Source organism: Argiope bruennichi, chromosome 7 (genome assembly GCF_947563725.1).
Source record: "Argiope bruennichi chromosome 7, qqArgBrue1.1, whole genome shotgun sequence".
Taxonomy (NCBI): domain Eukaryota; kingdom Metazoa; phylum Arthropoda; class Arachnida; order Araneae; family Araneidae; genus Argiope; species Argiope bruennichi.
In genome coordinates, this window is record NC_079157.1 from 83,947,405 (window position 1) to 83,969,252 (window position 21,848).

The 21,848-nt window shown below is 33.2% G+C and overlaps 1 protein-coding gene across 2 annotated transcripts in view; it reads left to right on the forward strand.

Annotated features, from left to right (window-relative positions):
- LOC129976759 (cubilin-like) overlaps window positions 1-21,848 on the forward strand; it is a 52,329-nt gene that overhangs the window by 11,358 nt on the left and 19,123 nt on the right. For both annotated transcript variants that reach the window (XM_056090496.1, XM_056090495.1), the window contains exons 2-6: window positions 10,004-10,105; window positions 13,406-13,535; window positions 16,663-16,822; window positions 19,250-19,381; window positions 20,244-20,339. In XM_056090496.1, coding sequence (XP_055946471.1) covers window positions 10,044-10,105; window positions 13,406-13,535; window positions 16,663-16,822; window positions 19,250-19,381; window positions 20,244-20,339 — 580 coding nt within the window. In that variant the 5' untranslated portion in view covers window positions 10,004-10,043. The remainder of the gene's footprint in view (window positions 1-10,003; window positions 10,106-13,405; window positions 13,536-16,662; window positions 16,823-19,249; window positions 19,382-20,243; window positions 20,340-21,848) is intronic.

Genomic DNA, 21,848 nt, shown 5'->3' on the forward strand with positions numbered 1-21,848 from the left:
TAAATATAACATCTAAAAAACAATTGGTGAGGAGGAACTAAGGGGCTCCTTGATAAAAACTTATTTCTGGCGGACTCGCAAAATCAACCAATCTTCAAAATTGAACTTTCTATCCCCGCCCGCGGAGAGGACAAAAATCATTGGATAGTCTCATCCCCAAAGACTTTTATTGAATTAAAAGAGAGGTGAGTTTTTACTTTGGGTGGAGTCGTCACAGAGGGACGGAATTCATCAGTGTGAGTCAGTGCATGCACTATCTCGGATTTGGTCACACAACAAAAGTTTGTGGGAGGAGGGAAGACCCCCCCCCAACCTGTGAGAGATGTGGGGAATTTTAACACCCAGGAAAAGGGTCATAAGTGCAAAAATACCTGCTGTATCTATTGTTCAAAATCTAACCAAATATTTAGAACTAGTTTTGGCACCAATCACAGCAGCCTTGATAGGCTGGCTATGGAAGACAAAAAAAACTCGCTCGACACCGCGTGGATTATGGACACTAAGACACTACGTGGCATACAAATCAATTTAAACCATTGTGAGGCTGTGCACACCGGAGCATTTGAGGTTGCTAGGGTCTTGGACCCTGACTTCAGTTGCAGTTGAGGGTAAATACATGGTCAAAGGGGAACCCCCCACCCCCAAACTTAATTTTGGCTGTCGGACCTTCCTTTCCAGTGACAAGAAAGCCATCTATACTTTAAACAGAAAAACCTAAACGCCCATTTTAAATTCAGTACCACCAATACGGTGTGTGTTGAATTTTATTTTAACGACTTCATTTAAATATTTTAAACTTCTACTTCCCCCCTCACGATTCTATAGATGAGATACTAAAAGAATTAGAAAATTTTCATTTCATTATCTCATTCAATCTTGTCGTTAACTGCAAAGCGAAACGTTGGGGCTATGACTAGGATAATTACAGGGGAGGGAAAATGAGAGTTCATAGCCCACAACAACTTAAACGTATGCAGCATAAAGGAATATAGTCCGACTTTTACATAAGATCTGGGAACCCAATGTTAGCTGTTTACGTTACTAAGCGCACCTATCTCTGACCACATCAGTAACTGGGGCGTCCTGGACACCGAGGCCCATAGCGACCATAAATATATATCTTTAAAATTGAATTCTCAACTAATCCAGAGGCTGATTTCTTTTTTAAATCTAAATATGGCCTAAAGAATTTTTTAATTTTTACCAAAAATCGTTTTAATCATTTTAATAATAGACTTAATGACATCCGGAGCATTTCCGAAATTAATAATTTTATTAAGGATTTTATAGATTTTATTCATAATTTCGATTTTAAATCCCTAAAGAATAAACGTAAGCAAACGGCCAAGAAATTTAGCTTCTGGAACGAAGACCTCTGGCTGTGCAGAAATAAAGTTAATAAGTTTTACAAGATCTATAAGTCTCGCATAAAAAAAAAACAATTCCACGGAGGACCTTATTCTGGTCTCGGGGATCGACTACCGTAAAGAACGGGTCGCCTATCAAAAATTACTTTTAAAACCCAAGAGATGCCTGGGAAAGACTATGCTTAAATTACCACGAAAAATACGGATTCCTCTTTAAATTCATTTTTAGCAAAAAAAAAAAAAAACTTCAAATTAAAGTGAACCCGAATGGTGATGCAAGCAGTTGATTCAGTGATAAAATCGACTGTTTATTGGATCACTTCTTCCCAGGCAAAAGCCCTAATGATAACTTTAAATTTACACCCACGTAGGATCAATACGAGGTTCTCAACCTTCTTGATTTAGACTTAGTCTTTGGGAGCATCAAAGGCGGCAAAGATCCGGGACTATACAAAATTGACTATAGAATGTGGAGAGCGGTCTATACACTAAATAAAGATTTTATGCTAAAACTTTTTAATACTTGTTTTTACTATTACTTTCCGGAGTGCCTTAGAACTGGCAGGGTTTTCTTTTTGTTTAAAATAGCAAAGGCCTTACCCTATGCTCTTCATAGCGGCCGGTCTGTTTGCTGCCCACACTAGGCAAAATTATCAAAAGGGTCTTTTTAAATAAATTTAACGCATGGCTGGATGGCAACCAAATTATACATGAACATCAATACGGATTCATTGAGGGCCGAAGTTGCTATCTAGCTCTGCAAAATATCATTAATATTGTTAAGATGCGTGTCCATTTAGAACATCTGGCCTTCATGTCCTTGGACATCAAATCAGCATTCGACAGTATGAACTGGTTGGTACTTTTAAAAAATATTAAGAACTAGGGCACTCCGAGGTTTATATAAATTTTATATTTTATTACCTAAGCGCAAGGAAAATTTCCGTTCAAAACGAAATTTTAACGTCGACTCGATGGTGCTATTAGGGTTGTCCCAGAGATCAGTGATCGCTCCAATTATCAAGGATATTTATATTAATGATATTCTCAAACTTAACCTTCCGGGAGTACATATGCAAGCATTTGCCGACGACCTGGGACTTGAAGTCGGTGGCCGCACCTCTAATATTTTATCGAGTAACGTGAATGCATCATTGGCCACTGTCTATAATAAACTTTCAGAGCTTAAACTACAACTTTCAGCTGACAAGTGCCAGGCAGTTGTATTTAGAAGCATCGACTCCCGGAGATTTTCAAAGAGAGATTCCATTATCCTAAGCAAAACGCCTACATACAAAATTAATAATCCAATTAAAATTGGCGATAGCCTAAGAATACTGGGAATCGCGATAGATAACAAGCTTACTTGTTCCTCCTACATTTCAACATTAACGGAAAGGCCCTCGATCTAATAACTAATTTTAATAGAATAGTCAAAACTAATTGGAGCCTGGATAATCAACTAATAAAATTTTGGTACAAAACAGTAATTGAAAAAGCCCTCATCTATGAAGCCAACATATGGGGAGGGTCAATATCAAAACAACAAATATCCATACTATACAACGAATATTCCTCTTACGATTTACAAGGGCCTTCAAAACAACGTTCACCAATGTCCTTAACATACTAGTGGGAATCTCCCCCCTGCATATTGTGGCTAAAAGCCGAATTTATACGCTTTCAGATCTGGGTTTTTGGCTCTAATGATTTTAATCACTATATTGATTTTATAGAACTGGATCGAAACACTTTAAAAATATTCCTGCCGCCCAGAGGATTGTGTGCCTACAAGAGCCTACCCTGGAGCAGCAGTGGACATATCAGATCCGGACCCGTCCGGGTATAACTCCACTGCACTCGCCGTGTGTATTTTTAAAAACGACGTAAATTTTAAAATTTTTCTCTTTAAACTTCAACCTTTTAACTCTGTTTTTCAGGCAGAGCTGGCCGCCATAGTTTGCGGTCGGCTGGGCTGTCGGGAAAAAACATTTTTTATTTATACCGACAGTCTTTCATGAATAGCTGCCTTAGAGAGCCCCAATTCCAGATCTGGTTTTGTTAACAATATAAAAAATAAATTAAGCGCTGTAAAAAAAAAAAAAAACATGATTGGCTTCCGATGGGGCAAGGCCAACTTGGGAATAACTGGAAACGAAGTAGCCAACCATTATGCTAAAGAAGCCACATAGTAATACTCTATCCCAACTCTATATTTATTTTTAAAACGTAGATTAAAATTATTCTTAATAGTGGAGTGGTGTTAATATTGGAATAAACATGACTCCCCCTCCGGAGTCTGCGTAAGAACGATAAATTTCTTATTAATAACATAAATTTAATTTACTTCCTCAGTGGGCATGGACTTTTCCCAGTATATCTTCACCGCTTTAAAAAACTAGGTTCTCCCTCTTGTCTATGTAAAGAAATTGGAGACGCGGATCATTACACTTATAATTGTATTTATACAATTGTATTTATTTGTAAAGAATATCTTAAAAGACCCGCGTCTCCTCACGAGAGGGCCTGGTTTAAAAACCTAATCAAAAACAGGAGTGAGATGTATATATATTAAATATGCGAGGCCTACAGGGTTAGTAGGAATATGTGATTCCCTGACCCAGGTGGAGGGAACTGGATGAGACTATGTTTTTAGATGTTGTTATTTTAATAAAATTAAGTTTATTTTTATCCAAAAACGTTTTTTACACCTTGACGAAATTGCAAGTAGCCCGACTAGACAGAGTAAAACTAATCGTTAACCCTTAACCATAAAGACCGTCGGCCCAAAAACCCTAGGGGGCCTCTGCCGGGATCTAATGAGCTAGGCGTTGTGCTAGGAGGGGGGCCGGGCGGTACTAGGACTAAATTCGAACTGCATAATTAATTGATGAACACTTTAAAATCATTATATCTTTTATCTGAAAATTTATTTTGTATTTTGCACTTTAACAATTTTATAAATTGACGACAGTCCCTGGCACCATCACACAGATTTTAAAGGATTTTAAGAAACCTTGGAAATTTTAATGAACTTTTAGATCAAAAGGGTAGTATTCCTTTTTTATTGTTGGAACTTGTAATGACATTTTTAAACTTTTCATTTTTATTTAACAGACCTACTTATACAAATCCTCAGACTTTTATCTTTGGTCATACCCGCTCTCCATTATGATTTTAATTGGTCCTTCCGTCCATAATCTACAATATAATTATAACTATGCAACTGAAGAAATTTGCACCGGCTGCTGCGATTTATAAAAACAACATATTAGAACATTCTCGCAGGTCATATCAAACCGACCCTTTCACCCTGCTTCCCACCTCTCCTCTCTCCAAATTTTTAACCTACAACTCATTTTAGAACAGATATTTTCGATTTTTTTAATAATTTTTAAAAATTTACAAGATTTTTAGAGTAAGGATAGTGGTCCACTAAACATCAATTACTTTAGGACCACAATGTTTTAATTAACACCGTTGATAACATGGGCTATTTTTTATCTACTTTATCATATTTTTAAAAAAAATTTCCGTTTTGTACAGATTTTAAACATACTGGCGCATGAAAGTTAAAACTCCGGATCGAGGAGGTTTTTAACGTGTCTGTTGGTGGCGTTGTGTGTTTGTGTGAGATCTGTTGTTTGTCGTTTGAGTTGTGTGCTGTGCTGTGCTCTGCTGTGCCCTGTTGGGGGATTTGTTTCGTTTTGTCTATCATTACTTCCTTTTCTTTCATTGTGTTGCATTTCTTTTCCTTTCTTTACTGTGCGCTGTGTTGTCACTTTCTTCAGGGTTCATCTGTAATCCCCAATTGTTTTTATATTTATAAAACATTGTGTATTGTCATTGTTTATATGTGTATTTGTTCTCTGCATTGTGTATGTACATTGTGTGTACTTATGTCCTGCATATGTATCTATTCATAATTAAATGTTTTACCTATTCAGCTTATTTTGTTGTGGTGAGTTTTGGCTACGGGATGGTGCATTCTTCCACCTTTTCTCTTATAAGCCGAGCCTAGGCTTACACGGAGCTAGTAACTTCTGGACTTAGATTTCCAAAAATCGGAACACAGGACAGAAAAACTTGTTTTAAAAAACCCGGCCGGCCTCTACTGGCCAGCTGGGGGTTGGGTTATTGTGTTCGATATTAATAATTAAAAGTTAATAAAAAAAAAAGATACCACCATACTACTGCCCGGGGTCCCCAACTGGACTCCGCCTCACTCCACCTATAAAATAAAAAGAAAAATTACTACAAAAACAACAAACTTATAACCTAACTTATATCTAGGTGGTAGTAATGGTGGATGAGATCCGATGACATGATATTGGTGAGTATAGAAACTAAATCTGTTAAAGTATAACGAAATGACCCCAAACCTGTGCTCCATTATACCAAACCTAATGAATCCTTTTCTTCACAGTCCTCCTTTTTAAAGCAGCTTTCAGCAAGCAAGCCTCCAGCTCCAACTCTTGCTGAAAATCAAGTGTTAACAAACAAAACAAATAAATATATAATACTAGTTCTATATATGTAACAACTAATATCTAAATATTCTAGGTGTTTCGCCGTTAGTCGCGTTTCACGCGGCGAGCATGCCTTCTTCCTCCATGGACCGCCGCGCTACCTGTTTAAACTTTTGAGTTTGTTATGATTAGTTTTGATTTCATTTAATCAGTTCACGTTTCTATTAGTTAGGCATTTAATGAGCTCATGTCTTTAATAGTAACTTATTTATTTAGTTCCTTTTTTGGCTGTGGGTTAATCAATTCATGTTTTTAATTCTCGTGTTTTTAATTACTTCATATTTGCCATTATTCTATTTTGACGGGTTGAGCCATGTCAACATTAACAGCTTTCCATGCCAAATTTTCTGTTCTTAATCGCTGTCTCTGTTACTGGGCAATGTATGTAAAAAAAAAAAAAAAATTGAGAACTTAATAAAGCTATCCGAGTTCTGGGCTTATCTGGGGGGCCTCCTACTACTGCGGCGATTCTCTCCACGGACTCTTTTCACCTCAAACCCAGCTGGGGTAGGTTGTGAGGTCGTGGGCATCAACTTCAACATGGATGCCCCCGTCGTATACTCTGAATTTGTCACCCTGTGACTTTCACATCTTTCGGCCTTTTAAGAGAGTATTACAGCGTACAGGTTTCCATTCGAAAGCCGAGGTGAAGGAAGCTGTGCAGGATTTCCTCAAGAATCAACTACCATCTTTCTGCAGCAAAGGCATAACCCTGCTGCCTAAACGATGAGACCTGTGTAACTACACCCAAGGCAATTTCTTTCGATTTCCAATGAAGATATACTTTTCATTCAACTTGTCCACTTTTCTTTTGGGCAACCTTTATAATTCACCACAGTTTATTATTCGGATTCTAAAATACTTTCAAAATTATATCGATATCAAGAATATCGATAAATTCTTCTAATGTTATTGCACCATATAAATTTGTTGTTCAAGGAAAAGACAATCTGATTGGGTTGTCCTGCTACAATCCATTAAAAACAAAATTTGGTTCAAATCATTAACTTTGTTGCCAGTAAAAAAAAAGCATAAAATCTCTGGTAATTTTAACACCATTTGCACTTTTTATATGAGCGAATCTATGATTTAGGCAGATGGTGTCAAGCAATCAAAATATACACATGTGGAAATGGAAATAAAGATTGATGTGTTTAATTCAAGAATTACAGAAAATTTGCAGCAATCAAAACGTTCGTTCCTATGTTCCTTCAAAACTAAGGACTGGTCTTATATTAATTTTTTCTGCGAAAGATGCATTTGAGTTTATTTTCAGGGCTGTTATGTTTCCATGAAAAAGAATTACTGTTCATATAACTAAAGGAAGACATACATCCACTGTTGTGAGGGACTGAATTCAAAACGGATTGTAATTGTAACAAAGAAATTTATGAAGATTATATAGATGCTGACAAAGGACATATTATAACGAGGAATTTGAAAATTATAGACTCTAGCTCTTTAAGAGATCCAATGGAAAGGGGGACAAAATTTAGATTGAGAGAAAAAATAAACATTACAAAAATCTTAATTTCTATCTGACAAGATTTGAATATTTTTATTTCTAAATTATCTAAGAAATACCATTGGCCTCCAGAGGGTTTCCGAGAATGGAAAGTAAGGATTTTAGAAGAAATTAAGACAAAATTTAATGTAGATAACATCAGAACTAAAGAACGAGGAATTTATTTTAACAAATCATTGAAAAAAGAAATAAAAAATTTAAAAGAGCTTTATTATTACAGTAATGGATAAATCGGCAAATAATTTCTGTTTAATTTGTAAATATTATTATAAAGAACTTTTAATTAATGAATATCATTCTAATTCAACTTACAAATTAAATAGTACCGGGAAAAAAGAATTGGATAAAAGGATGCTAGCTTTCGACACAAAAAACTAAAATTAAGACTTGCTCTCTAAACTATCCTTACTTGTTCCCAACAGTAAAATTTGATAAAAACAATAAAATTTAGATTCGTAACTTTTAGCACCGGCAGTTACAATTACTATGCGGGAAAGCATTTCTTTAAATACTTGAAAATTATCCTCGATAAAATTAAAGATGAAGATAACTTTATAATCAATATTAACAAAGATGTTTTGGATTTTCTAAAGATAACAATATTAATAAACTGAATACTTATGATTTTGAAAATTTGTACATTAATCTACCTCATGAAAAATTAATAGATGTCTGCACTATTATATATGATGCATATTTAAATGGAGATATCATTACAAAAAGTAAATGGCTAGGAATATGTAAATTTAATATTAAAGAATAAGAATATATTAATTTAAAGAATAGAATATTTAATATTAAAGAATATAATTAATTCCGTTAATACTACGTTTTAACGGAATTAATTTTTCTAAATAAGTAAAGGATGTTCTAATGGGAACAGCTTTTTCAAGTGCTTTAGCCCTTATTTTCCTACATTATTAAGAGAAAGAAATAATTAAACAAAACTTAATAAAAGGCTCGAGATATATTGATGACTTATTTTTGTTAAACTTGGATAATACTAATGTTATCGTTACCCAAAATATTTAGTTTTAACTCAAACAAACGAAACTCAACTTAAAGCTACCTATCAAGATTTAAATATAGAAATTTCTAATGGGAAAAAAATAGGTATTTATGATAAAAGGGATGAATATAACTTTAAAATGATTAAGCTTAGTAATTACCATTCTAATTTAAACTCTAAAATTTTCAAAAAATTGATATCCTCACAATTTAACAAGATTAAAAAAAATATGTAATAATAAAATTTCTTATATTGAAGCGACAAATAATCTTATTAAAAACTTAACTACCGATGAATTTCCCAAAAGCTTCTGCAATATAGAAGTTTTGATTTTTAAAAAAAAGTTTATCTAATTTCTGACTTCCTCCAGTTTATTCACTTTGAATTTTAACTCAATAGATGGCGCTTCAATTATTCCTTATGATGACGATACATTAAGACGAAACGCGGTAGGCGCATATAGCTGTAAAGGCGGGAAAATTAAATGTAGTTTAGTTTAATTTAACGAAGTGCAATTGCACTAACAAGTTGTTGTTTTTTTCCCTCTCACTGTCATTTGGAATTGCACTTTCAATTGGTAAGTATTTTGCTTTTATATTTTAATGAATTTGGTTCTATTTTTATGGTATTTTGTTTGGTTTTGCTGTGATCTTACTTGGATTTAAAAAAAAATTGGAAATGATTTTACTTATTATTGCATAGTTATTTTTAATTTTGTGATACTAATTTTATCACCAAAGCCTCAATTTCCTGGGATTTTTCAGGTCACGAGGGTTCAGTTTTGTTGTACGGAAGTCAAACTCCTCACAGAAAAAAATCATTGGTTTGAGTCCTTGCCTGAGGGTGACCCTTGAGAAAGTCTTTAGGCCGGATTCCTTATATCTTTCTTTTTGATTCTTTGGCTTTTAACTTAATATTTATTTCTAATATTTATTTTATTTCGATTAAGTTCATTTGTGTTTTAGTTGTAGCAGCATTAACGCTCTCTAAATGCAATGTATGTTTTATTATATAGGTTCATGAAATATTTTGTAGGTGAATTTTCATATTGATTGTTTTTGGATTGATAGTTTCTTATTCAGGGAATATGACTTATATCGTGAGAATCCTAAAAAAAGTCGTGCTGTATCTTATTTTACGTTAGGTCCTATATTTGGAAAAAACATGGTATAATCATATAAATTCTTTAAATAAATTTTTGTCATTTAAAATGTGTTTTATTCCTTTTTTATTTAACTTAAACATAAATTTAAAGACTATTTTGCAAAAATTACTTGCAGGAGTTTCACACAAGTATCCTTAGTAAAGTCTGAATTCAGTAAAAATACCGAGAATTGGAAAAAAATTTGGGAACTATTGTTGTAGGTTTTAAAAAGTTAAAAATAATGACATTTATTGGTGATAATGCGGAAGAGAACTTTGCAATTGATTATTGTTAATTTTTTTTTTCGGTTGATGATGAATGAGATAATAACTGAAGAAAAACTTTCAGAATTTTTCTTTAGATGAATGAATATTCAGTTATTTTATGCTGAAATATTTATATTCATAATTGTCATTTAATTTTTTGTAGTTACTGACAGAGAACGAATGCAACAGCAATCCATGCAAAAATGGTGGGACATGTATTGACACTTACAATGGATTCATTTGTACTTGTCCACCAAACTGGGAGGTAAGTCCCTTTGAAAGAAATAAATTTTCAATTTGAAAATTTAAATGTAAATAAAATGTTGATTTTAGAAGTGGAATAAATATTCGATATATTTAAAATAGTTTCCAAGAAAAATTTTAAATAATAATAAACTATATCTATACATAGTTAATATATCAATCAATCAATGAAGAAATGTAGAAATAACAAGCATAAATTCGAAAAGGAACTGCAGTGAACTGAGTATTGAACGATGTGTGTAGTTCTGCAGTGTTGGTGTAACGTGATGACTTTTTAAATAAATGTAACGTTTGCTGTGCCACGGTGTCTTTTGTGTTCACGTTTTGTTCTTGTGTCAAAAAAAGCAAGTATTATAAATGATATTTCTGCTTGAATTGATTTTAAAGTGCAAGAGAAGCTGGTAGCTGCTAAGAATCTTTATTAACAGAAATGATGCAATTCAGCACAAAATTTTAAATACTCAATTTCATTGTAGTAATTTTAAATGCCGAATTTGCATTTATAAATTAATAATAACTTAAATATGTGCGAACTTGAAATTCATTACAGTGGATTAATAATTAGTCATCAGTTCTATTGCGAATAAATTAAAAAACAAATTATTCCACAGTAGATTTTTATGCTGCTCGTCAGAAAAAAATGCACTGAAAATTTCGTTTTGAATCGGAATTGTTGAATTGTATTTGACTACCATTGGTTCTAGCATAGCATAGTTATTAAACAAACCAAACAGAGGCTTAAAAGGATAGCAAAAAAGCGACAAACTTAACAAGAGAAGAAATGAGAACAAAAATCAAAATTAAAAATATGATCTTAAGTAAGAAGTGTAAACACATCAGGAATTAGAATTGTACAATTGTAAGCATTTTTTTTTTCTTTCAAAAAATTGATTCCTGCTTTTTGACTATTTGCAAGAGCTGTTTTAAAAATCTTATTAAAATATGCTAATAATGTTATGAAATCACAAAAGGTTAGATTCACGAAATATTTTCCCCAATATATCCAAAAAGGTAAGTATTATTTTATGTGTATAAATGAGTGGACATAAATTTGTCTTATGAAATTCAATTGCCTATGGAATGGTTTTTTTTTTAAAAAATTCACTCTATAGCTTCTATAGTAAATCGAGCATTAGTTAAGTGCAAATGAGTAACATCATCTTCGAAAGGATTGTGATCTTTAATCGAATTCCTTCTGTATATGCATACATTCGTGAAATTCAAATTTGCTCCATTGGGCAAACGTAAATTTGACAATCAACAATTTATCTTTCAACGATTAATATAAAAAAAAATCAATGACTAGTTTGTTTACTTATCAGTTAAGTATTTGTGTATAGTTTATTTTATTGCTGCAAATAAATAGTTTGTATTTATTTGCTGGGGTCCATCGTGCGAAAGTGATATAAACGAATGTGCTCGATACGCTGGAACAAGCCTGGGATGCCAAAATGGTGCCACTTGTATCAACACACAGGGAGGTTATACGCAAGTTCAGCAGAATTGTTGTCCTTCGCTGAAGTGTTGCTACCTTATGTATACTGTTTGAACCCTTCCCGCCTTAACCGTACATTAATGTTGCATCATCTCTTTGAAAAATGATATGGGGGGGGGGGAGGGTCCTGAAACGCCTCTATATTCGGAGTCTTTTATCTTTTTGGAACCGAAACATAACGGTTAGAGATATATGATCTACGCCAAAAGTTAAAAAAGGAAACATTTATAGCTATGAAAATAACACTGCTTCAATTATATTTTTGCAATATATGAATATGAAGAGAACAGACAGAGGGATAGGCTTAAATTGAATATGTTAATTTTGATGAATATTCTAATACCTATTGACCATTTTCGTTCTAAAAAATTAAGAATACAAACTGATTTATTAAAACTGAAGAGTAAATGATGACAAATTCAAATATTGTTTATTCCTAAATAAACTCTAAATTCTGAAGGCAGACACGCTCAGTCTCTTTAAAATGTTCAACTCTTAAGTCTCGTTGGACATCGTTTAGACCGTGGTATGCGAATCCATCGAGACCTTGCTGGTTCCAAATATGTGCAAGATTGCGATAAGAGTGCAGGCAATCATCCTGGTATATTTCTTACAATCTGTATCTTGCATTGGCTCAAAAATGCCTTTTCTTCGATTAACCGCTTGTGTTCCATGTTCCAGTCAAATTTTTCCTACAATTTTTGGCAGTCAACAAATAATTAGGACATTCCCTTATGATTATCAAATAATTTTAATTGTGTTAATACAAGAAAATTGTGTATCCTCAATCAGCAATGACTGATCCAGCCTGAATAAAAAGTATATTATCATTCAATGATGACTGGCGTGATAAGAGAGGAAAATGTTATATCAGTCGCCGTTGACTCATGTGGCAGATCAAAAAGATACTGAGAGAAATCTTAATTTCCTGTATATGAAATATGATAAATCAAATATACGATACTCTGGAAAATTCCGATTACAAAATTCCGACGAATCTTTACAATTTAGAACTTTCTCTGCATTAAAAAAGAACATTTTTTGAATAATATTTTGTCTGCAGGGGAATTTGTTAACTCTAAAATGTATGGAGCCATATGAATAAAGTGTATGAACCTTCATTTCCTAAGCTATAGATATGTATGTGTATCAGTATTAGAATTTTCAGTGAAATACGTCGAAGAAAATTCTGTATCTATCGTCCATGGGCTTGCTAACTGAATAAGCTAGATAAATGAAATTTGACATTTACTTTTGTGCTAAAAATTGTGGAATAAAACTGATAAATGTTATTTCAAAATTGTAAATATTAAAAAAAAAAAAAACGAAAGGAAAAAGTAGCAGACCCTAGAAACATTCTAGCAACCTTTATATTCGCCTTCATGAACTATTTAGAGGATTATCAGTCATTTTTAACGTATAATAAAATTTTACTCATTTGATACTTTTACGTGAAAACAGTATTTGAATCTTGTTGTCGTTACCATCAAAGTCAAAAGTCATCAAAACCTGTCAAATGATTTGTTGCAAGGTGATCTATCTTTTCGGATCTGTTTGTAAAATAATTCAAGAATGGACCAAGCTAGGTAAATTAATTTTTGCATGCGCTATAAAATGCATTTTATGAGGTTTGAAGTGCTTATTCGCTTCGTTTCACTATATTATGAATTTGAACAAAATAGGTTCTATTTTATCAGCATGCGAGGATTACAAGAGAAGAACTGTTTCTTCTTAATATAACATATTAACGAAAAATATATTTTTTCTTGTTTTAATAGTTTAACATTTTATTCACTTGTTTTTCAGCTGCAACTGCCCTGCGAACTGGTTTGGCATCCATTGCACTCAACAACACAATGACTGCAGCACCGCCTCCCACCAAGAGCTGTGCGAGCATGGCACGTGTGTCGATGAAAAGAGAACTCTTCTTGGGCAGGTAGGTTATACATTGTCATGCCCCAGTCGCTTTTATTCAACAATTCTGACGTTAGTATAAAAAGTACAGGATATTCTGAAATAAACTAACAATTTTCAAAAAACGCATAACAGGAAAACGAACTTGGGTTTGAAAGAATTTTTGCAGCAAATTAATGCGACAGCCATAAGTTTTGTCTCCCACAGTTTTTCATTTTAGTTCAAACCGCTGCGGATAGATGGCGCTGCAAGTCCCCTTTTACTGTTTTTCCCTATACAAATCATCAAAATACGTAGCCTCAGAAGGAATTACTGTTTCCACTTCTTCCTTAGGGATCACTTTAAGGATACAGTCTGCCAGAAAAAAACCCCGAAAACTTGAAGAATTTAATAAAATAATCAGTGGCGCATGTGCAGTCGTGTTAAAATTGATCACTTCTCAGCAAATGAATACCGATTTCATTCTCCAATTACAACATGTGATTGCGGCTGATAGTAGACCTTTCAAAACTATTCTACTGTGTTCATTGATTAAAATATTTCGAAAAATTATGTGATTTTCAATTATTTCTTTATTTACTTGTTTACTTTCTAAAGCGCCATCTATCGACAATTTTTGAGCTAAAATCAAAAATAGTGGGAGAAAAACCTATGCCTTGTCGCATAAATTTGCTGCACGAATTTTTTTTAACCTTAGCCGTTTTTCTTTTGTGTACTTTTGTAACTCGTCAGCCTATTTCAGGACACCCTGTAAGAACGTTCAGATACATGGTAATTCGCACGAATATCTTCAAATTAAACTCTTTTTCTAAGCTAACTTATTATATTTATTTTAAGCAAATGTTCTCTTAGATATTGCATTGTTATTGCACCAGTTTTAGATGTTTAACTTTTAGATTAACATTTCTTTTTATTTTGAGTCTTTTTAAATGTGACAAGGGGAGGACATGGGATTGAAATCCGAGATCGAGATGAGATTCAGTATAATGATGGTATACATTTAGAATGTTCATTCATGAAAATATTAAAACGCAATGGCCAGTCAATTTCCAGAAAATGATCCTCAAACTTTTGGTAAAGTTTACATGCTGATAACTTTCCCACCCAGATGATCCCAGTGGTGTGGTTATCTAGGTAACCATTTCATATGCGGAAGGTCAGTGTTCGAATCTGGCTGGGATTTTTTTTTTTAATAATTCTTATTCAATTAAAAATTTACAAATACTCATAATTAATGTTTTTTAATTTTTTTTTCATCCAAAACATTTATTATTAAAATACATAATAAAATTAAAATTTTAAAAGAAAAAATTATGAATAAGAATGCATTTTTTAAACAAAATAAAATTATTTAAATTTAATTAACTATTTACAGATAGTCTTAATTAATAATTTCACTATTAATTGACTTCGTTCAACATAATCTTTCTCTAATTTATGATGCTCATACTTTTGAATGAAATTATTTTCCTAAAAAATTCATGTTACAGACTTTGAACAAATTTTGTTTTAAATAATGAAGTTTTTCTTAGCTCACAGAGCATAAAACTGAGCGAGAAACTTCTGTAAGCCAACGGCAATAAACTATTATTTCCTTCTTTTGTTAGCAGAAGTGAGGTCATTTCTTGGCAATAATACGAACTAACATATCTTTAGCTGAATTCGGAATTAGTGGTTCAGCAAACATTGAGTTTAGAATTAATAAAATCCCATTTGTGATTATACTTTGTTTCATGAGACATGTGAATCCCTTTGGAACACTAAGGTACAGTTAATGATAGTTTTAAAAAATTGTTTTTTATTATTATATGAATGACAGAAGATGCATTAATAGATGCATTAACTGTAGATATAGGTTTGGGTTGCATATTCCTATTTCCCACCCATTTTAAGTGTGAAAGAAAGTCGAAGAATATGATTGGTTAGCACATTGGACGACTGCATGCGTACTCGCAATTAGCAAATCTTACTGCGAAATAGTAAATATCAAGGTGCAGATTGGCATCATTTCGTCAAATTTTTCACCTATGCTAAATAAATTTCGATTTAGGTTCCAAGTTCAGGCGAATGTATGACGTCAAATCCGTGTTAAACGTAAATTAAAAGAAATAAGTAACAGTTAAACAAAAATGAAAAGTACTCTTTTAGTTTTGAAATAGGGAAACAAAATCGAGAGCAACGAAACAAAGTAAATTTTATATAGAATGACGCTACTGCTGCTGAATGAACTAATACAATGCCCGATTTTCATCTATATTTGAAAATGGCTGGGAAATGGGAATATACAGGAAGATCGTAATTAAACTTGACCTATTCAGAGTAATTTGTAGCTCGAACTAAAATGCAGATTTTTTCGCAAATTTCGAGATTGATTGTTCAAAAAATACACCGAAAGATTAAGAAACTTCGGCTAGACGGCGCATGACATCAAATTAAAAATAAGCTGCAAATTTCAATACAAACATCGTTTATTTGTTACAGACTGTTTAGCGATGCAAAATATGGTGGCCCTGTCATTAAGGTGTAACATGTGAAGGCAATGGACAGTGTGTTCAACAGCTGATCACCAGTGATCTGTCGCATATGCAACGTTACACAGTCTTTCAGGGCAGCCAAAGCTGTGACATTCCCCGAACATAAACCGAGCTCTTGAAATAGCCCCATAACCAAAAATCAATCACAAAATTTCAACATATGGAGTGGAATTGGAGAAAAAAACAATTGCACTTATGGCGATGTAAAATTTTTGGTAAAATATTATATTGAAATTGTTGTAAGAATATCAGGAATCATGGAAACTCATCAGATATTCAATAATATGGAAGTTCTCTAAGATATATTTTCCTATTCATCGTTTCATTCTAAATACCTACTGTTGCATACATCATATCTTGTTTATGAACCAAACAATTCTTGATGTCAATTCGTGATGTGTGTTGTTCTGTAGTACATTTTCTGAAAGAAACTGACTACAAGTAATTATTCTTGTAAATACAGCAATTGGATTTCATTTGTAGGGCTTTCTGAAGGGAATCTTTACGAAATATTAAATAATTAGGAACTAAATGTTGCATTTAATGATCAATGCATTAAGATTTATTTTCTTAATTTCATATCTTCTTACTGAATAGTTTCTGCTTGTGTTGCAGCCAAAATATCGTTGTATTTGTGATGCCGGATGGCAAGCAGGTAGCAGCGGTCCGGCTTGCACGGTAGACATAGACGAGTGCAACGGAAGATGCTCTACAAATTCACCAGTCGTTTGCATCAACCTGCCTGGTTCATTCCACTGTGGTCCATGTCCAGCAGGTTATTGATCTCTTTATTTTGTTTTGATGGGTTTTCAAAACTAATTAAAATCTTTGTGGCTTAATGAAATTATTGATTATATTCGGGGAAAATTCATTGCAACCTTGGATTCTACTGTTGCATGCGAAAGTCCGTTAAGCTTTTTGAAGTAAACTATGTTCCAGTTTAATTTATAAATACTTTTATGATGATCCTGCTTTCATCAAGATGACATCGCAGCATTAGATGCGTGCTCATGCAAGCGGATTACTCATGCAACGCACGAGTCAACTGAATTTTTCTTTTTTCGAGACTTTTATATGTATTCTATTAACTAACAAAAACTTCTTAAAGTTTCCTTTAAATAAAAATATGATTTTTTTTTCATCTCGTCATCTTCACGTTATTTTGATGAAAGAAAGATCACCACGCTTTTATCCAATTGGAGGAAGGAAACTATAGTATTTAAAATGGACAAGAAAATCTTTGTTTTTTATTAATCAGCAGGCTTTAGAGAATAGTTCACCTAATCCTCAAGCAATATAAAAAAATTTCAGTAATTTACCAAACAATATAAAATAGTCTACTTATGCTAGAAATTCTTTTGTAAAGATCACGCAATTGTAAACTGAAAAAGTATTAACAATTCCCAGTTGTTTTGAAAATATTTGGCTTATTAATTCATTTCATGTCATATTTGTGGATGTTACATTTCTTCGAAAAAAATTATCTTGAAAAATTTCTAAAATACTATAAATTTCTCTATAGGTAAACCAAAAATTTATGTACAAAGTCTACTTTCGAAGAAAAGTAGAGGACTGTTTATAACACACACGCGCACGGGGGAAAATGGAATTTCCAAAGAGCTTTTTGAAAGCTGAAAAAAAAAATTAGATACTTCAAACCTTTCCGTATATCCAGTTTTCAAAGCGGATTACAAAGCGTTTTTAAGTTTAATTCATGTAAAATGCATATATTCTAAAAATACTTCAATTCGATCGATTTAAAATAAGCAAAAATCTTTCATCTTTTCATTCATTTTATTTAAAACGTGTTATGGCCACATATAAACTGATTATTGAAGAAAAAGTAGAGTAAAAATTCAAATTAGTGATATTAAAATTATTCTGATTAGTTTGAATATTTTGATCCATTTATATATTTCGCCTAATAATTAATTTTTCAGTGCAACCTATTTATGCTCAAAGGACCGCTTTTTCAAAAAAACTTCCCCAGTTGGGGCATTTTTTTTTTTTTTTTTTTTTTTTGCCATCCTAGTCACGTGGTAAAACATTACATGAGCAATCCAACATTTAATTACGCGAGTTCGCAAATTGTACAGACTAAGTCTATGGCAAAGGATACCGACGTGCTCTGATTGGTTTAAGCCTTGGCATCTTTTTGGCAATGTTTTGCACTCATAATAATGTAGTTTTCGCTTATTTGGCTCAAACCTTGTACCTTTCATTAGTTTTATGGAAGATACGAGTGAATATAAACACGATCTAATTATTATTAATATGATTGTTTTCTCTGAATATTACTAGTAATACTACTAATACTAATTAATAATAGTAATAAATATTACTAATAATACTAGTAATACAAGTAACTAATGTTGTTTATGCACAGAAGTGTAAAAACTACATGAAAGTAATGACTCAACATATGATGCAGCAATGAAATAATTCTTATTTTTCTATGCTTTTCGTGCCTTTATTAGATAATTTATGCAGTCATTGAAACTTGTTGCTGAACGTTTGTTACTTTCCCATCAACTACATATGGGGAGATGATTACTTAATGCCCAAAACGCATAAATATGTAAGCTTTAACGGAATATGTGATTTCGTAGTTATTTTTTTTTAGTTACATCAAAATAATATAAAGAAGAAACACACACAAAAAAATATTTTTAATAAATTGTAATTTTTATATTTCCTGAATTTAGGTTTCAGGATTTGATATTTTCCGCTGTATATGTATTCAAGATTAACATTACATGTAAACCGTAAAAAATAGGAAGGGGAGATAAATTCACAAATTTTATTTATTTTTATAAAAATATATTTCGGTATAGCATCTTTTACGCAAAACAGTTGCCAAAAAGATGCCAAGGCTTAAACCAGGCACGTCGGTATCCTTTGCCATAGACTTAGTTTGTACAATTTGCGAACTCGCTTTAATTACACATTTCTTTAAGATAATTTGCGTAGAGATTCAAAATACTCAGTTGATTCGAAAACTATTCAACGGAAACCAAAGGTTAATTTCGCCTCCTGAATGCGGAAAAAGGAAATCATGTATCAGTATAGCGTAACTGGCAAGAATTAGATGGCATGCGTCTGTACATTTGTTACATGTCTATGTAATATCATAACAATGATTAGACACCATTGTAATACAGTTAATGTTTTAAATAATCCTTTTTTTTTTCTCTTGTTTAAGGATACACTGGAAGCGGGCACACTTGCTCCGACATGAATGAGTGCGAGATGAATAATGGTGGTTGCGCTACTCAGCCGTATGTTCAGTGCATTAATACCATTGGATCCAGAACATGTGGGCCATGTCCATCAGGTATGACACGTTACACTCTTAACAGTTACCTTCTGTCTTGATAGATTAATTTAATGCATAGAACCAATGACTAAAATTCAAAACTAAGTTGCCTATTTTTTAACATGTATATATTTATTTTGCATTTTTGTATCGGATTACAGTAGTCTCTTCCTTATGGTTCGGTAGAAAAAGAAAAATTTAAATTTATTAAGAATAAAATTTCCAATTTCTGATCCTTTTTGTCTATTTCAAAGTTTTTGACTCTCCTAAATTTTCTATTTTTCCATCAGTGACAATTTCCATCGCGGTTAGATGAAAATAAAATTCTTTTTCCTGCGATATTACATTACTTCTACATATAGTGGTACTGATAGTTAAGATACTGTTTTTAATTACAGCCAGTCAACCCATTAACACAGAACTAAATCGTATAAACAGGATATTATTGTGACTGGCTGTTATGATCATTAACTATCCAAATTTTTGCACAAAAAAAAACAATGGTCTACAAAAGTTCACAGAATCTTCAAGCTGTTGTTAAAAGGCTTTAAATATTTTCCACATTTCTTTTAATATTTTTAAATTCCCAGAGTATTATAATATTGTGTTAAAAGCTATTTAAGATACTACTCGTATTATTAAGAAAACTCCAGGTATCCAAGAATTCTATGCTAGCTAATGCTATTACATTATTCGGTCATACCAAGTTTTGCTTTAAATGTTGCTGATATGAGAATTTAAAAATCTTTGTCAACTGGTGAAATGCAGCCTTTTAGGGTTAGATTAAGAACTTTTATGTGAAAATTATAAAAGAAATTATGCTTTATTTTTTAAGCCTAAACAGATCATGTTTTAAAGTCTCATTTCGTTTCTGTTTTAGGATATGTTGGAGACGGAGCTCGCTGCTCTTTTATAGGAGTCTGCAATGTCAACAGAGGAGGCTGCCACCCTCTTGCAACGTGCGTAGAAAACACTGGTAAGCTCCATAAGCTGTGCATATACTCTTCTTGAATTAAGATATGCTAAAAAAAGGTAATTTTATTGGCCTCGGAAAATCATCTGTTACTTCCAGTTTACAGTAGAAGCGTGAATCTTGTTTCCTGTCTTTTTACAAATGCCTAAAGAGTAAAAATAACATTGAGAGTAATAGAAATATAAGATTGCATAAATGAGAAGTGGACAAGTTAAATGAAAAGAATACCATTTTTGGAAATCAAAAGAAATTGCCATGGACGTGATAATACAGATATCATCATTATGTGGCAGATAGAAAGATGGTAGTTGATTCTTGAGCACAACGTTCTTCACTTCGTTGTCCGAACGGAAAAGTGTTCCCATAATGCTCTCTTAAGTGGTCCAAAGATCTTGAATTCACAGGGTGACAAATCCGGACTGTACGTCGGGTGTTCCAACACTTTCAAATGGAATTCTTTAAAAGTTCGTCTGGGTTTCCCGGGTGACGTGGGCGGGCATTTTCCTGTCGAAGGACCACTTTTTGTGTGAGAAGACCTGGCCGTTTACTTTTCATTGCTTTCCGTAGTCTCGTCAGAGTAATACAGTATTCTGCTGAATTGATAGTGTTTCCTTGGGACAGGAAATCAATAAAGAGTGGTCCTCGGCAAGCGATGAATCAAAAACCATATTACAGTGTTCTTCCAATCTGAACTAATGCGACTTTACTTTCGTCCATTTTCCTCTGATACGAACAGCTTTCACTGTTGAACGCCGTATGCAGTGCACACACTGAATAGTTACACGATGCACCCGTTTTGCGTAGCAAAGTTATCTCCATAATCCTGATCAGCTTTACGAGAGGAGATTGAGAAGATTGACGCAGAGTTCGTTCATCGGGTCCAAGAGACCTGGGTATGAGAGTGGGTGAGAGATGTCTAGGCCAATGGCGTTTCTTCCTTCTAGGTGGAGGGGATGGATAGGCGAGTTGGTTCTCTGGGGAGTAGGAGAGGGTGAGTTAATCTATCCGAGTGGAGGATAAACTATTGTTCTTGCTTGGCGAATCAGGAGCTTCCGTTTAAGATATGGGCGATTGCGGTAGAGCTTAGCCAGAAGTGCATTAAGAAGGATAAATTTCCAATCTTCTTTGGAGTTTGTTTCTTTTAATCTGCCTGCTGCTTTCAGCAGTCCAGGAAATTCTTTAATAGTCAATTTCTTTATAATCTTCGATAATTTCTATTATTTCGGAGCTATTTGAGTGGATAGTTTTAGTTGCTATTTCTGAGTCATTCTCCGCGGGCAGGTTAAAATACCTTGATCCTTGCTGTTGCTCTGTTGACTGGCAGTTATGACAGGTGCTGTTCTAATCAAAGGGTTACCCAGGGCTTGTGGAAAAGGATCTTCTGGGATTGATATAAGGCGTTGTAGATAGGTAAGCAGGGCATCTCTTCCAAGAGGTCAGGTGTCCTTTCCCTTAACAGTTAATACATATGGGTTCAGCAATCCTTTCCTTCATTCGACTTTCAGCCGTTGT